Source organism: Phyllostomus hastatus, unplaced genomic scaffold (assembly GCF_019186645.2).
Source record: "Phyllostomus hastatus isolate PE091 unplaced genomic scaffold, TTU_PhHast_1.1 phas_contig_38, whole genome shotgun sequence".
Classification (NCBI taxonomy): domain Eukaryota; kingdom Metazoa; phylum Chordata; class Mammalia; order Chiroptera; family Phyllostomidae; genus Phyllostomus; species Phyllostomus hastatus.
In genome coordinates this window covers 26,660,651-26,677,866 of record NW_025333869.1, presented here as the reverse complement: position 1 = coordinate 26,677,866, position 17,216 = coordinate 26,660,651, and the positions used below count along the sequence as shown (strand labels likewise).

Genomic DNA, 17,216 nt, shown 5'->3' with positions numbered 1-17,216 from the left:
AGTTTGGGAAATCTTCTGGGAGGTGAGAGCCTATGAGCTCAGGTCTGGTGAATGGGTAGGTGTATCAGCTATCTATTGCTGTGTAACAAACCATCCCAAGCTTACTGACTTGAAGTGACAGTTTGTTTCTCACAGTTCTGTGGATTGGCCATCTAGGAGCACCACAGGTCTCCCCTGGGCTCACTCGCGTAGTCACGTTGGGCGATGGATGGAAAGGCCAGTGGGGCCAAGGCAGCTGCATCCACATGTCTGGTGATGGGTGCTGGCTGCAGGCTGGGTGCCTCTGTTCCCCTCCCCTCGGCCTCCAAGCCCCCAGTGGACTAGATAGAGCTTCTTACAGGATGGCAGGCCCAGGGCAGCATTCAAACTGGGCAAGTCTCGGTGCACTTTGAGTCACATTTTCTGATGCCCCACTGGTCAAAGCAAGTCACATGGCCAAGTCATGTTGGGTAGGGGAGGAGATTCAGCTTCCACTTGTTTTTGTGGAAGGGGTGGCAAAGCACTTGTGGCCATTTTTAATCACCACAGTGGTCCTTCGGTCAGCGATATCAAGGGAGATGGCATTTTAGACAGGGAAACAACGCGCCCCAAGGCCCAGGGGTGGCTGTTACAGTAACTACAATAACATCAATACAATCTTAATAAAAGTCACCACTCGATGAGTCCTTCAAAGTGACCTGCATTATTTCTGATCCCAGGACCATCTTAACAGGCTGGTACTATTCTTCTATTCACACATGAGGAACATGAGGCATGCCCACTGTCCCTGGGCTCCTAAGTGACAGGGCAGGAACGCACGGCCAGGCCTGGGCCCTTCCCTACAGGGTACCGCCTGCTGCAGGCGGGGAAGCCCCTGGAGTCTTGCTGCCAGGAGAGGACAGGGGGCAGGAAGGAAAGAAGGACATGGAGGGGGAGGGGTTTGGAGAGGGAAGAATCACTTCTGAGAAGCACATTACTCTGCGTACCCTAATCCAGCGGCTGCCATGACTGCATTGTTTTATGGGTGCTTGGTGGGTGAAATGGTGAGACCTGAGAGTTCTGTAATTAGTTCTGCATAAACTGAGAAGTTTGTATTGTGTCAGGAAGTGGAAATTATAGCCCCCACGGCTGCCTCCATCCACTCACACAGACTCACAGAATTTACTGCCTCCTGGTGCGGAGCAGGGTCGGTTTTCCCATTAGCAGCCACACCAGCTCTTCCAAGCTGTGAAACAACTGCAGGGCCGGCTGAGGTATCCCTGGGATCGTGGCGATGCCCAAAACCAGCATCCACACCATGGCGGTGTCTGAGTTCTCCTGCCATCGGGGGGTCTGGTTCATCCGGAAAGAGCTTGGGCTCTGTTGTCCTCAGAGGGCTCAGCTTGGGGCCGGTGTCAGGATGACAGAAGCCCTGATGCCATGAGTGTGGCAATCCCGGGCTCAGACTTGGGACAAATCGTTCAACCCTGACTGCATTGAATTTGCAGAGAAAACCAGTGTGGTCTTGCTGACAGGGGGGCAGCTCCCGACCCCCAGGAAGCCTGCTCTGGGGAGAAAAGGCCGTGGGCTGCCAGAGAAGGCTCCAGCAGGAAGCACCAGTGTGCTTCTTCTGCATGGCAAGGGGCAGAGCAAGTGCTGATGGGTACCTTTGGAGGAAGGGAGCTCCCTGTCACCGGGGGTGTTCCCATAAAGGCTGGATAACTGTGGGTCTGGCACGTGTTGAGAAGCGTCTGTATCTGATGATGGAAGACTGGATGAAAATCCCTTCCAGTGCAGGGACGCTCCAGCTTCCCGCAGACAGAGTTGGCTCCACACCCCCTAGGGAAGAGCAGCTCTGGCTTTGTAAGGAGTTGGTCTCCTTGAGTCTCATCCAGGCTTCCTTCACCCACAGCCAGTCTTGTCACAAGCGTCACCACTTCCAGGTCTCATGAGGACTGAGAAGGCCCTTCTTCTTTGCACTCGGCTCTTGCTCCCCCCCACCCTTTCGTTTCTCTACTGGACCACCAGCGCTGCCCTTCCACCGCAGCCCCTCGGGGGGGTCTGCAGGGGCGGTGCAGCCACCAGTGCTCTCTAGCTGCCTCTCGGGGTTTCTGGAAGGCTCCCACTGCCTCCACTGCTCCCAGCCTGTCCTTGAGTCTTGTCAGTAGGTGCCCTCACCTCTGTGCTGGCCCTCACTCTGCTGGGACACTTGTCTGTCATCACCTCAGACACAGCCTCCTCATCCAACCAAGCCCAGAAGGTATGCACTGGGCACTGGTGGCCGGCAGCAGAGGGCTGGCCCCTACTGACCTGGGGTCATTCCTCCAGGTCAGGCAACTCTCAGAAGGCTCCACGTGCCCGTACCATGGCCCCAGGCCCACCGGGCCCGTGGGCCTTGGCTTCAGTGGTCACCACGCCCAGGCAGAAGTCTGCTTCTCATCAGAACTCTGAGAGGAAGAGACTAGCGCCCGAGGACAAGTGCAGCAATGCTTTACGTCTCCGTTTTAGCCAAAAATCATTCGTTTCCTACCTCACTCAGTCCTCACTGTGGCCCAGCTCATTATCTTCACTGCCTAGATGAGCTCAGAGAGGTTGATACTTTGTCCTAGGCTGCACAGCTGGTGAATAATCCTCCAGAATGGGAAGCTAGGTCACATGAGCCCAAGCCCAGAGGCCAGCCTGCTCGCCCCGGTGCAGAAGCACATGTCTCCTCAGGGGCTCTCGCCCAGGCTGAGCTCACTGTGCAGAGACCGCTGCCCTCTGTGTTCTCTGGGATGCAGAGGGTTCTTCCCGCAAGCACCCTTCCTTGGTCCATCATTTCTCTTTCTCTCTCCTTTCCTTTCTGTCTCTGCTTGGAGTGAGGCATGGCAAAGAGGCTGCGACAGGAAGGGTGGCCTGCTGACAGGAGCTGAGATGAGTTTGCTCCCCACCCCAGGGAGGAGCAGCACTGGCAGGTGGGAACACAGCGCTGGGACAGGGGTCAGGCTGTGAGGGGGACCTGGGGAGTGACCAAGGGACCTCCACATCTGCTTCAACTGCTGAGCACCAGTGACGCGACACACGTGCTGGGAGCCTTTTTTCAGCGTGGGTTGGAATTTAACTCTCAGCAAAGATGTTTCTCAGCCCTTGAATTCTGCTAATGATTTTCTCCACCGACCCACCACCACCTCAGCAACTGGACCCAACCTGGCAGCCTCCCAGAGGCCAGCCCGGCCGGCAGGGCGGGCTTCTCCACCAGCTCCTCAGAATCGAAGCCCAGTGTGGCCGCAGGCCCCGTGCTGCCCCAGCCCCACTCAGGGCCAGCCCCGCTGCCTGGACACTGTGAGCATGGTTGTGTACCCATGTGGTACCTATTTGATCCAAATTTATGACACCAATCCACTTTAAATATGTTGCAAGGCGCAAAATGTGTTTAAAACATTGCAACCTTGGCTTTCTTTCAAGAGGATTGACGAGCACTGTCAGACTACATGTGAACACAAATCTGGTGAGAGCTTATCTCTAAGCACAGCAGAGCTGGTCCGTGGGTCTCAGCGGTAGGGGTGCTTCGATGCTTGTGGCGGTCTGGGTGTTAAGCCTCCAGGTTTGCATGGAGGACTGTGGTTCAGCACACATTCCCTTCCTGCTCAGGGCTGGGCTTTTACAGACCAGAGGAGGCAGGATGTGAGAACTTCATGCTAGAGCAGCAAGAGCTGCAGTGACCCCTCCTGGAGGCTGCAGGGCTCCCCAGACGCAAGAGAGAAGGTCCGATGGGCCCTGTGCTTGGATGGGTGGGGTACAGGGGTGAGGGTGTAAGGAGCAGAAGCTCGCCCGGCCAGCCCCTCTGGATCCTCCTTTTCTGGCCACGCCAGCCCCCCTCCTCACCGCTCCTCAGCCCTTCTGCATGCGGGCACGTTCATTCTGACCTGCCAGTCAGGTCTGGGGGCCACGTGGATGGACACACTTCTGCAGAATGATAATTAGTATTATTATAGCTAACTTATGGGGCCTCTTCAACATGCCAGTTTGATTATGTGGCACTTTGCATGCATCCCCTTACTAGATCTTTATAACAACCCTGTGAGGTAGATTTTGTTCTTGTCCCTGATGGACAGACAGATGAGCAAAGTGAGGTTCACAGAGGTGAACCCCCGAAGGTGCACAGCTAGTAAGTAGTGAAGTCAGGTCTGCCTGACCCTAAAGCCTTGCTCCAAATGACTACTATCTGGGTCTTAGGAGCCTTGGGGTTCCCCGTGATTTCCAGTAAGCAGCACCCCCTCCACTAGAAGGAAAGGAGGTAGGTAGGAAAGGTGGGTTTCCCTCCTTGTGAGAAAAAGATTGTGACTGGATTTGGGCCTTTCTCGGAGCCTCCCAGGCTCTCTGTGGGCAGCGCCTGGAGCACCTGAGGCGGAGGACACGCGGTGCTGAGTGCATTTTACTCAGAGAACCAAGGAAGTGTGGTGTTTTCCCGTCAGCACTGATTTCACCTGAATGGTCCCTGCGGGGAGTCGGCATGGTCCCGGGACTTCCAGTAAAGCCAGGAGAAGGCAGCTTATCTCAGCCCAACACTGCAGCTCTTCCTGAAACGCTCCTGCACCCCTCAGGCTCCCAGAGGGCCCAGCAACCCCAGGCTTCTCTCGGGCTCACCGGCAGAGAGCTTCGCACAGATGGAAGCCATAGATCAGGAGCCTGATATGGGGACAGCACTCTTTTGAAGCCACGAAATCCCAGCGGGGACAGCCAGACTGTTTCAACTGAAGCAGATCAGGGGGCTGAGACATGGGCTGCAAATCTGAGGCCTCGCTGGGGTTCACGGGGCTCCCACTCTGATGATTTCTAGCCCCTGGTCTCTGCTCCCTGGGCCCCATTTCTCCTGTGCTCCAAAGTCCACAGATTAATTAGAACCGACTTTTCTTTTTGGAGCCAACTACAAAATCAGCCGATCTCAAATTGAGATTACAAGCCAGCCACCCTTCCAAAGCCCTGGCCTTCAATGGGGTGCCTGACCCGGTCATTCCCCAGATCGCTTCCTGCCAGCCCCAATTACTGGAGGACCTGGCACTTCCGTGGTCCCTGGCCTCTCTGCTTTGGAGCTGGCTAGAGGGAGAGCAGGGAGCTGCGTTTTCCCAGAAGGGAGTCCTGGGAACTCTTTAGGTGAGGGAAAGACATTGGCCTCTTCGCCCGGATTTTCCAGCCCAGGAAAGGACTCCGGTCCAGGCCTGAGCCGCCTGCTGGCCTAATCCCCAGTCCTCCACTGCCCACACTCAGATAGGCCTTCCCGCTCCCTGCAGGGAACAAAGGGTCTGTGTGTGGAGTTGCTTCGGCCCAGGCCCCCCGACCCAGTGGTAGGCTGCAGCTGGACCCCCACATTAGGGGGATCCATTCATCTCCCCATGATTCTCTGGCCTGACCTTTGCTTGTCTGGGGAGCTGACCCTGAAGCCCCCCCACCTTCCAGACTATGTCTTCCTGCCAAGTCCCTGCTCCACTTGTTCCACAAGCAGTAAATCGCCAATTAGAGGCCACTCCCACCCAACGGGAACGTGGCCAGCTTGTGCACCAAGGAGCTCGCTTCCATCCTGTCATCTCAGTAAAGGATGGTCCTCCACCTGGAAGTGCGGACTGGCATAGAGGACCTACTGATGCTGCAGCCTGAGCACTCGCAGGGGCCCGAAGGAGAGTCAGGGCCACTGTACAAGTCCTGGCTGGGGCAGGCCCTCGGGGTCGTTCAGGGCAGCCCCTCCCTACCCACCTGTCACCCAGAGCTTTCCTAGCCACAGTGAATGGAACCCACCCCTTCCAGGCCGGCACCCAGGCATTGGTTCCCGGCACCATGGTTAAAGAGCCAGGCTTCCAGGAGGTGGGTCATTCCAGCCTGGGGGTCGAAAGCCTGCTTCCATGGAAGCTTGTGCAGCCCACGCTCTGTGCACCTGGGGCACGACGCTTTGTAATCTCAGGCACCCGCCTCCCCGGCTGCGGGACGGCCCAGCTTGGGTGGCTGAGAGCCCCTGGGGGAACCTCTGGGGCCCCACCAGGAGGACAGGGGACCACAGATGTCCAGGAGAGAAAATGAGAGCTCCTCCCCCACCTAAGATGAAGACGTTAGTGATTAGTGGATCTGAAGTCAGCACAATTCCAAATTTAAACCGTTTACACAGGGACACTTTTAAGAAGCAAAATGGGACAGAAGGAGCCTCTAGACAAGCTCTCACAGAGACGAGCCATGAGGAAAAGCCCCAGGAACAGCCGCCAGCCTCCTTCTGGCACTAGCTGCCGAACACCACCCCTCGCTCCCTACAGACGCCCACCGTGGAGTCCTTGGCAATGACTTTCACCCCTCTTCCACCTCACCCACTGCCCAGGAATCAATGTTTTCTGGCCAGGACCAGCACAGTCCCTGGTTCAGAGGTCAGGCTGGGGAAAGCCCGGGGAGACAAGCCCTGGAGAAAGGAGACTGATGAGAATGGACTGAGCCTGCAGGGTGGGGTCAGCGGAGGGCACCCCTGCTTCCTGCCCAGCAAAGGGCTGGAAGTGAGGGAGGCCCCGAGGTGCAGATCAAGGGAGCCTGAGTCATTTGCAGAATTAAGAGACCTGACCCAGGGGGAGGGAAGGGGCAAAGGTCAGTGACGCTAATGAGGAAGGCTTCCTCCTTAGGAGGCTCCAAGGGGCCCAGATTTCCCTGGAGGGCATGGTTGTGTCTTTACACACAAACCAATGTGGGCTGAAGACAAGCCCAATTAGCCGGAAACCCTCACTCCCAGGTTCTGCTCTGCGTGGCTCCTGTGGGAATGGAGACAGAGGCTCAGAGGCAAAGATGAGCAGACCCCACCCTCCTCCCTGCTGAAGCACAGGAAGCTCTGTGTCTCTTGGGGGCAGGAGGAGGAGAAAGCAGAGACGCCTCCTAGAGCCACAGTTTTACCCAAAGCTAAACTCTGCACCAGCGGGCCTTGTTCTGGAGCTGCCAACAGACCCATCCTCCTCCCCAGCCATGGCCTCTCCCCCTCCAAATGGTCTCACGTAGGCAGGGCCGGGATGGATGGAGAAAGACAGAGGAGCAGGGGTAGGTAGAAGGTACCTAGTCTGACTTCACTTTGCAGGCGGGGATCCTGGACCCAGAGAGGAAAAGTGGACTATCTGGAGTCGCACAGCCAGCCAGCTTTCTGACTCCCAGTCAGCTCCCCAGAATGGAGGTGGGAAGGGGAGGCAGGGGCACTGAGGGAAAGACGAGAAAGGAAAGGGCAGGACAAATGGGAAATCCTTAAATAGTCAGGGACCCCCAAGCTGACCTCCCACCTGCAGCGCAGGGGACTCTATGCCTGGTGTCCTCGGAGCTAAATCAACCCAGTTGGGCTGCTTGACATGTTAGTGGGCCATCCTGGTCCTTTAGAGGAAATAGTGACAGGGGCCTTCAGCTGGTTCTCCTGAGGAAGGGCTTGAGGGCTGCTTGGCTTCAGTTGCCAGGCTTCTGGCAAGGTCCTATGGTGCCCTCTGCTGGCCAATGGTGGACCTGTGCTGGCAGGCAGGGCCCTGCCCAGCTCTTTTCTCTGGGTGCCTGTGGTTAAAGACCCAGCTCTGGGGCGGGGAGAGGCGGTGGGACTCTGGACTGAGCTGCCCTCACAGGCTGACCCCTTCATGCCTATGGGACACAGACTTGAGGGCCCTCCAGCAGAGAAGGGCTTTCCCTTCCTTTCAGCTTACAGAATGAGGTATTTGGGTACTGAATGAGGGCAAGTGGAACATCAGCCCATTGCATGCTGGGCTTGGCCTAGAGAAATGGGTACCTGGGCTTTAGCATACAAAAGACCTATGTTCCAATCCCTGCTCTGCATGACCTTGACACTTATGCCTGACCTCTACAATTTATTCACCTGTGAAGCTAGAATACTATCCACTCCCCTGTTGGAATGGATTCTTGGAGACTGAATAGAAGATGTAAAGCCCTTTACCGCAGTGCCAGATGCATGGCAGATGTAGGAAATGCCCTTTTGCTGCTCTTTCTCCTAGAGAAGTTTCTCAGAATTTAGCAGCTAGGGCAGACCTGGGCACTGGCTTGTCTACTGTGGTCACTTCCTGAGTCCACACCTCTGCCTGTGGCTCAGGGGTTTTGGTGGGTCAGGATGAGGAAGGGTCCTGGGTTTGGAGCTAAAGATGCTGAGCCTTTTGCAGAGTTCAGAGACTTGGCTCAAAGAGAATGGAGATGAACCATCCCAGGCCGATGTGAATTTGTGGGTACAGCTTACAAATGCGCAGGGTCCTTGCTGCACTGAGCAACCAGCACTGGGCTTGCGGCACAGCAAAAGGCTTCACCGAGGAGACAGCATCTGACCAGGGCCCCTGACGAGGAGCAGGGTGTTGAGGAAATAGCAGAGAGCCATGAAAATGGGTGGTGATTTCAGGGAAACGTAACAGGCGTCAGGGTGTGAGGGGATGAGTCTGGGAAGGAAGCAAGGATGGCAGCAGGAGTGCCGTTGTCCAGTGAGTGCACTGAGGAGCATGAAGGCCGATCACAGAAGAGAGAGTTAAAAGCAGCTCCATTCTTGGTGAGCATGTGCATGGACCAGGACTGCCTGTGAGAGGGCAGAGAAGGGGTGAGGACAGCTGAAGGGATGGGGATGAGGTGGGACCAGGTCCCCCTCTGCCTATAGGCCTATGGGAATTGCAGCATGGCCTGAGACCCTGGCCAGGGCCAGGATCTGTCAGTGTTCTGTATCGCCCTGCACAGCGCTGACCTCCACACGCAGGAGGCTACAGCAGGCTGGCATTTGTCACCTGTAGCTGCACAGCATTCGGGGCCCTGGCCGGAACTGCATTCGGGGTTCAGCTCATGGAGACAGAAACTGTCCTTCCTCCTGTTCACCCCTCCCCCAACACAGCAGGTTGGTCTTGATTCACCTACTCTCTGCCCCCATTCGTCACTGGCTGTCATCTCCGCTCCATCTCCTCCTGGTGTGTCCTTCCAAGGACAGAAGAGTACAGTCCCTGTCCTTCTTCCTGAGCTCAGCCCCCACCCATAGATTTGGCATTTTCAGGGGGAGATCAGAGAGGTTGACAAAAAAGACGGGGCCCTGCTGAGATGGTGGAGCACACTTCACAGCATCTTGGAGAAGTGACAGCTGTCCTGGTGCCTCCAGACAGGTTCCAGGCAGCGCCCTGATTCGTCTCCAGTCCCCCACCACCCACAGTACGGCAGACCCTCTGCCGCATGGGCCCTTGGGAAGACTGAGACCCAGGAACCTGGGAGAAAAAGGAGCCCCAGAGGAAAGTGAAATGCAGGAGCCCCTCTGGCTCAGACAACAGGTTCTGCCAGAGGGAGCCCCCTGGGATGCAAACAGGGCAAGAAGTACTAGGCGGGGATGGGAGGGCGGGTGTGCAGTAGGTAAGTGGCCAAGTGGGCCACTTCCACCCCCCACCCCACCCCCGCAGCACCGAGTTCCAGGCCCCGAGGGCCCATGGCCGACAGCAGATCTTGAACACTCCCTCTGTCCCCGCCCCACAGTGCTCAGGCTCCTCTGGTGGGCCTCTCTCTGGGGGTCTGTCCCGCACTGTGCTCCGTGACTTGGACCCCTCTATGTGTTCGCATAGCTGAGAGGAGTGGTCCGTGGTGGCTGCAAGAGATGGCAGGTCCTCAAAGCTCATCCTGAGCAGGACACCTGTCCCCAGCTTCTAGATCAGCTATTCTCAGTGACGACCTAGCCTGCCATGCTTCAAGGGCCGAGGCCTCTGGGCCCTGAGTCATCTTCTAATGGTTTCTGTTTCTTCCTTCAGGGAGAACGGGGCATGCCGGGGATGCCAGGCAAACACGGAGCAAAGGTACCTGCCCCTCGCCACACCCCAGCAGCCCCGCCTGCCCTCACCTCTCTCCCATGCCCCCCTTCTCACGTCCCTCTATGAGGACAGGGCACACATTTCCTCCCAGGCCCCTCCCCTCACTGCACTAGCCTGTCCTTCCAGGCAGGGCTGCCCCTGGTTGGCCCATGAGCCCTCACTCACCAGCGTCTTTCTGACACAGCCAAGTCTCCTTCTGGGCATTTTGGGGTCATAAAAATCTTTCCAGTGACCCCAGCACTGGCTGCAGTCCCGAGACCCATGTGGGGAGTGGGCACCCCCTACAAATCACCTTCACTTTGGAGTGTCTGAGCACCGCACTTGGAAGCCTGTTCACTCCCAAAGTAGACAGGTGGTCTTGGCCTGGCGTGGAAATGGGGTGCACTGCCAGCTGCTCCCCAGTCCATGAGGGTGAAGGTCAGATAGCCTCCTGTGAGGACAATCCCGCTGACACACCCTGGGGTGGGCTGTATGTGGGATGTCACCACCCACTCCTCTCCCCTTCCCCTCCGCTCTTCTTCTTTCCCTCTCCTCTCCCATCTCCTCCTCCTCTCTCCCATCCCGATGTGTCCCTCCCCCGTCTTCCCCCAACGGAAGACCCATCTAGCTCACCTGCGGGTATCCTGACATGGTCCCCACCGTGTCTGCCAGAACAGCTTGGGTGCCGAGCAGGTGGTTGGGAAGCCTGGGAACCCAGCTGTGCTGCAGAGCCTCCTCCTCGGGGCGCTCTCCCCATGCCAAGCTCAGCACCCCCCCTCCTTTTCCTGTGGGTTGGGCAGCAGGCAGGAGTGAGCAGTCCGCCTTCACATCTCCCCAAGGGGAGGCTGGAGGCTAGCCACCTCCTCCGTGCTTCCCCTGCCTAAAGAAGTCTCCGTGTCTTTTCCTCTCCCTGCCAGGGGGCTCCTGGCATCGCCGTGGCTGGGATGAAGGTCAGTGGAATGCTGTAACTCCACAGAGGGGCTGGACGGGAGAAGTGAAGAGAGGAAGACGGAGCTGGGTCTCTGGGGGCTCTGAACCAAGGAAGGGGCAGACAGGATTGGGAAACATTTCTCCAAAAGCAGCTGTTTTGCCAGATGCATGCGTAACTTGAACAACTGATGTTTGGATTTACCTAAGCTTCTCGAGAAAGTAGCAAAGGGTTCCCAGCCTCAGTTGCTGGTCCCACCCTCCTGCGATGTGCAATGGGGCCAGAGCTTTCCTTCACACTCTGAAATTTAGCAGCTACATGCTTGCAGAGTTTCTGGGAGAAGAGGGTTCCCCTCCTGCACCCCACCCTAACCGCCCCGCTGGCTGACAGGCAGAGACGTGGGAACACCCAGGAACACAGGCACTCAGCGCGGCCGACCTGCAGGGCCACTTACAGGGGGCGTTGTGTGCAAAGCAAAAGCCCATTTCATCCTCTTCCTCCACCTGGGGTGCCTCACTGACACCCCCACCAGCCCCACCAGCCCCACCAGCCACACCCGCCACACCCACCGCCTGGGAGAATAAGGAAGGGTCCCGGCGGTCTCTTTGGCCTGGGGCTTGAGGTCTCAGCACAGGACAGCCCTGAGCTCACTTGTTCCTGCTTGCTCTCTGGCTCTCGCTCTCCTGCTCTCACCCTCTCCCTACCTCTCAATTGTTTACCTGAGCTTCTTTTTTTTCTCACACAGGGTGAACCAGGGACCCCAGGACCCAAGGTACGGATACAGGGGCAATCCTGGGGGCTGCAGGGAGCATCGGGCTTCCGGTGGAGTGGGGAGGGGCTGCTGCTGGTTCACTCTCGGTCCCCTCTCCCCGAGGCTGGCCTGGGGCTGGGACCTGACGGAGCAGAGGGAGGCCCTCCAGGGAGGAGCCTGCTGGTCGGGGGTGCACCAGGAGAGCCTCCCTGCTGCCTGAGCAGGCGGGACAGCTCTGCCAGCCTGCCCGTAGCCTGCACACCTGCTCCAGGAGGCAGGAACTGTGGTCCCTGTGCCTGCAGGGCTCGGTCTTTCTCATCTGGTACATTAAAGATGTAGTGTGAAAAGAGTTTCCATGGTCAAAGACATTTTGGGCAGCAAAACGAACACTGCTCCCCAACCAGCGTGGGATTAAATGTGGGATTAAAAATACCACACAGGTTTCTTCATTGCAGACCTTCTCAGAGCCTTTAATTTGCTAAATGGTTTGGAAAGCTCTAAAAGGTAATATCTTGTGAAGAATTTTCAAACTTTTTTGACTGGGGCATCTTTTTTTCAGAGGCACGTCTTATGGGACTAGTATTCTGGAAACACAGCTCTGTGATCCTTGCCCCTTACACCCCTTACAACCACCCCCTCACTCCATCCTCTTAGGAGTGACTTTCTCTTCTTACCCCAAAGGTGCAGGAGCGGCAGGGAAGCCAGGGCCCCCAGGCTTGCCAGGAAAGAGGGGGCAGAGAGTAGAACATTGTGTCTTTGAGCCTGCATCAGGACCTCCGCCAGTCCCGCTCCCTGCCCCGCCCATGGCTGGCATGCTGCCTGCAGCGTGCTATGGGCACATGTGTCCCCAGGAGGAGGGGGCGCTGGGACAGGCTGCAAAGGTTCAGAGCAACCCTCCCTCCCTGAAAGCCATTTTGGTTACCCAGGAGAAAGCCTGGCAGAACGAAGGCCCTTCCTCCTTCTGTCCCCACTCCCCCGGGGCCGTGGTAGGCAGCACCGCCTCCTGTGTTGACCTGTTCCAGGGCATGCCCGACTAAGGCACAGCCCAGGCAAAGCAGAGCCTGCTGGGGCCCCAAGACTTCCTGTCCTTCCGTCACCTGGGCCCTCACCCCGCCTCCTCCCCTTCCCTGGCCAGCTTCAGGCCACTTTGCCATTCAGCTTCTACCCAAGGACAGGTAACAAGGGGATGACCCGCAATGACTTGGTATGGCTCCTTTTATGGTTCCAGCTGGAAAGGTCATTGAGACATCTGAGCAAATTATGACCCAGGGGCCTCAATTTATATTATTACACAAGTGAACCACCAGCCGCCAGGCTACGGAGAGTGGAGCTTCTCATGCCGACCTGGTGGGGTGCTTTTGGGGTAAGGGGGGTCTTTTGATATGAGACGCTCTGTGAATGAACAGTGCGGTCTTGGTGGCAGAGGAGGTGGTGCATCAGGAGGCAACACAGGAGCCAGACCAGCTGTGCCAGTGGCACAGGGAGGGCTGCTCGCAGTCACGAGCCTCTTCACCTGCCTGAGGCGTCCCTGGCCTCATACAGGGGCAAGAGTTCTTCAGGGGAGGAAGACGCTGGTTGGGGAGCAGTGTTCGTTTTGCTGCCCAACAAAGGACCACAAACTACATGGCTAAAATGACAGACATTTATTGTCCCACAGTCTGGAAGCCAAAAGTCTGGGGTGAAGCTGTGAGCAGGGCTGGCTCCCTCTGCGGGCTGCGGCGGACGATCTATTCCGGGCCCGTCTCCCAGGTTCTGGCGGTTTCCCGCCATCCTGCTGTTCCTCGGCCGGTAGCAGCATCACCCCCAACTCTGCCTTCCCCCTCACATGGCCTTCTCCCCAAATACACGTCTGTGGCCAAGCTTCTCCCTTGTGTGAGGGCACCAGTCACATTGGGTTAGGGGCCCACCCTACTCGAGTATGACATAGCTAATTATTCCTTTAATGTCCCTGTTTCCAAATAAGCTCACATGCTGAGGGGTTGGGAGTTAGGACTTCAACATACGAATTTGGGGGGCGGAGAAATAACTCAACCCATAACAGGAGGCAAGCTTCTCAAAATATTCCTCCAAAGAGAAGTTCTGGTTAGATGGTTCTTGTCTTCTCTAGAGGCAGGGAGGAGGCGGGCAGAAAGCTCCCCGGGGGACCAGGGGCCCCAAACGGCTGGGCATTAGAACCATGAAAAGAGCAAAAGGGTTGAAGGAAGAGTTTCCCCAACTACTGGCATTCCAAGCTGCTCATGGCTCCCCAGGAGACCCCAAAAGGGCCTGAATGCCCTCGGCTCCTCTCCCCATGTGAGTGATGAGGGCCCCGCCCACACAGGGCCAGGAGAACACTGACTCGAGCTGTCACGGTGTGAAGGGGCCCACGGAAGGAGCTGGGCCCAGATGGGGCCCTTCAAGAGTGGAGTCCTTCAGAAAACAGCCCGCAGAGGGGCCGGGAGATAGGAGAGAGGAGAGCCGAGGCCGGTGCTGGCAGGGCGATGCCTGCGCCAACACCCAGAGAAAGGGCTTCTAACCCCGCACTGTCTACATTTCCCCTGCAGGGTGAGAAGGGGGCGACGGGCTCCCCGGGGCTGCTCGGCCTCCTGGGGCAGAAGGTGGGTGTTGAGGGTCTCTGGATGGTGAGTTCTGTGTAGAGGCCTTAATGTTCATCCCCTCCAGCGTCCCCGGCCCTGTACGTTCACATGGGCCCCGCATTCGAGGTGCCCCTCCCGGCTTTGGGGGTAAGCAGCTGGAACATAGTCCAATTGTGTTTCAGAGGAGTGGGGTATGAGATACCACACAGGAGGCCCTGATTGGTAAAAATTGCCCACATTCAAAGAATTCAACAGCTATGACCTGGTCAGATTTCTCTGCACCAGCTCTGAAAATGTGCTCAATTGTACATGAGCTCTGTAAGCTATTCCATTTGAGAAAAGACCCGAGGTGCAGTGAGTTTGGGGAGAGCTGTCTCAGGCGGGCCCCCCTGGACAGTCACGGGACTCCTTAGCCTGTCGGAGCTCCGAGCTTCCTGTGTAAAGCAGCCTGCAAAGCTTCATTTCATCCCTCCTTTCCTGACACTGGCCACCAGACCCCCCCTTTTTGTCACATTTCAAATAGTGTCAACCCCCTGAAGAAAGCATTCCATGGAACACACTTTGAGAAACACTGCTCCAGACCCAGGTTCTGATGGGCCTGTTGTTTCAGCTCTAAGCCCCTTCCCTCTCAGCAGCCAGCCCCATTCTCCCCGAAAACCCATGGCTGGATCATACCAGGCCAGGCTTCCAAACGCCTCTGGCTCCCGGCCATCCTGGAGCCCACAGACCCCTCATGCTCCCCACCCCCACACACTGATTTTAGCCTAGACTGTGGGGCAGTTGGGTGCCTCTGGGCTTTTGAGCTGTGAGGGGGGACAGACTGGCTTCAACCAACTCCCTCCAGAGCTAGGTGGGCCCCGTGATGGTAACTCTTTGCTTTCCATCCCCAGGGAGAGAAAGGCGATGCCGGCAACTCCATTGGAGGAGGCAGAGGGGAGCCCGGCCCCCCAGGGCTCCCCGGGCCCCCAGGGCCAAAGGTGAGTCCTCCCTCGAGGGTGATGTCGGGCTGAGGCCTTTACCCTCGGCCCCTTCCTGGGCGGCTCTGTGTCCTGGGCCTCCTCTGGCCTTCTGCTCTGGAAGTGCGGTTTTCCCAGTGAATTCTGAAAGGTCGTTTGGTCTGAGCTCCCACTCCCAAGCAGTGATGGTCTGACCATCCAGGAGAGATGTCCAGGCAGGACAGATGGATGGTCCCGTTGATTCAAATGGCTATGACATAACTGAATCAGGGACTGACCGCAGAGCCCTGGGGCAGCCACAGAGGCCCCTGCAGTGGTAAGATTTGGGTTTTCCAAAGCAGACGCTCCCTGTGATGCTTGCTTTATTTCAGCAGCACAGGAAAATGAGGGGGTGGGTCTCTTTCTTAACTTAGAAGGAAAAGATTAATCGCCCTCATGATTGGCTGTTCCCACACGCTCTGACAGTTGTCGATGGCCTGCTGTGGGGGGCCCTGTACAGGCCATGGGGCAGCAGAGAACTGCCCTCAGCTGGCCCACAGTCTAGAAGGACAGACAAGCCCACAGCTCACAGGAATACAGTACAGGGAGCCACGGGGAACCCCGCAGACAGGCGAGCGGAAATGGCTTCCCTCCCCCATACCCGTGCCTGCGCTCCTCTGACTGTGGCAGGCACAGAACCCCCGGCACAAGCACCAACCTTGCCAAAGGTGGCACTGCTCCCCAGGCTCCCAGACATTCCCAGTGTTGGAGTCCGTCCCACTGACCCCACAGGGCATGCATGCCTGGCGCACTTGAGGTCTTGACTTGGGGTTGGAGAAACCTGGTCACTGCCATCCCTGCACCCTGGGACAAGAGAAAGGGAAGCTAGAAGACTGCTCCCAAAATCACGTCCCCTTTCCAAGACCAGGCAAATGTTTAATGAGTGACAGATTTGGAATGGGTCTCCTCTTACCTCCCCTGGACCCACACACCACACACACACACACACACACACACAATGCCCCCCAACCACACACCCAGGCAGGGCCAGTGTGCCTCACAAGGGTCTCAGCTCTGAGACAACCCTCCAGGGGCTGCTGGCAGCCCAAGGTTGGGGCCAGGACAGAACTGGGCTTGTGCGTGCTAACACAACTGAGGAGGGCCTGGCTGGGGGAGGGGAGGCGGGTGTGGAGCAGAACTCAGAGAAGGAAGGGAGTAGATAAAAGGGCTGCTGGGGGAGGGGAAACTCAGGCTGGGCCCAAGCATGGGTAGGACCAGATAGGAGATGGAGGTCTAGACCCTTAATACCGAGAACATTAACACCAAGACCATCTCTTGCTCCCTGAACAACTACCCCAGCTGCCCCACGCACCCTCATCCCATCCCTCTCCTTCCCCAGGGAGAAGCTGGTGTTGATGGCCGGGCTGGCCCCCCTGGACAGCAGGGAGACAAGGTACAGAGGCCCCCAGCCCTGAAAGCTGTAGGATGAGGGTCAGCTCGGGAGTGCAAGCCCCAGCTCAGAGATTAGGAGTCTGGCCATCCCTGCAGCTGGACCTCCGGGGCACAAGGGTGACTGGCCATGACTCCTGCCTGCTGCCTGTCCACTGAGACAACCGTCATGCAAAGGCTGGCCCAGGGACAGCACTCTTGGGCTTCAGGGCGACCCAGATCCTCTGCTCTGCTAGCTTTGAAGCCACTGGGAGAGATGGACTCCCGCTCCCCCGCCCCCAGCTGCATGCTGTGGAAGGGCTGGGGGTGCTGCCGTGCGCCTCACAGGTGCATGCTGACAGCAGTGCTGCGAGTGGGGAAGAAGCGGCAGGTGGCCTGGAGGCGGCAGTGGCTAGATGCGCCACGAGTTGGCCAGCTGCAGTGTCCTCAGGAGTGGAGTTACCTTAAAGGGTTCGCTTTCTCCTTTATTTGTACTTTCAATCTTAGTCTTAAAATTGTCATCAGTGTTAACATCATCGCAGAACTGAACTGCAGTTATACCTCTGCTCCGTCTATGCCCCATCGTCTGTCCTGTGTCCCACCAGAAGAAACCCCCTCACTTCACCCGCTCAGGGAGCCTGGGGTTCCCAGTGCCTCCCAGTCCCCAGCCCCTCCCATGTTCTGCCCAGTAGTTTGGGTCTTTCACAAACGGAAGGGCTCCTAAAAGAACCGTGTGGGTAATATTGACCCAGGCAATTGGCAACAATTTCTGAGCCCTCGCTACCCGAGTAGAATGGAGATGAAGAGAATCACAGGTCCTGGTCTCCACTCCCAAGGAGGCGGCCGATTAGGGGACTG

At 57.4% G+C, this 17,216-nt stretch overlaps 1 protein-coding gene across 2 annotated transcripts in view; it reads left to right on the top strand.

Annotated features, from left to right (window-relative positions):
• The window catches only part of COL13A1 (collagen type XIII alpha 1 chain), a 145,683-nt gene that overhangs the window by 98,731 nt on the left and 29,736 nt on the right, over window positions 1–17,216 (top strand). The window contains exons 18-23 of one of the 2 annotated variants that reach the window (XM_045841983.1): window positions 9,702–9,746; window positions 10,658–10,690; window positions 11,414–11,440; window positions 13,963–14,016; window positions 14,886–14,972; window positions 16,330–16,383. In XM_045841983.1, coding sequence (XP_045697939.1) covers window positions 9,702–9,746; window positions 10,658–10,690; window positions 11,414–11,440; window positions 13,963–14,016; window positions 14,886–14,972; window positions 16,330–16,383 — 300 coding nt within the window. The remainder of the gene's footprint in view (window positions 1–9,701; window positions 9,747–10,657; window positions 10,691–11,413; window positions 11,441–13,962; window positions 14,017–14,885; window positions 14,973–16,329; window positions 16,384–17,216) is intronic. The other variant, XM_045841982.1, reaches the window with a different exon arrangement.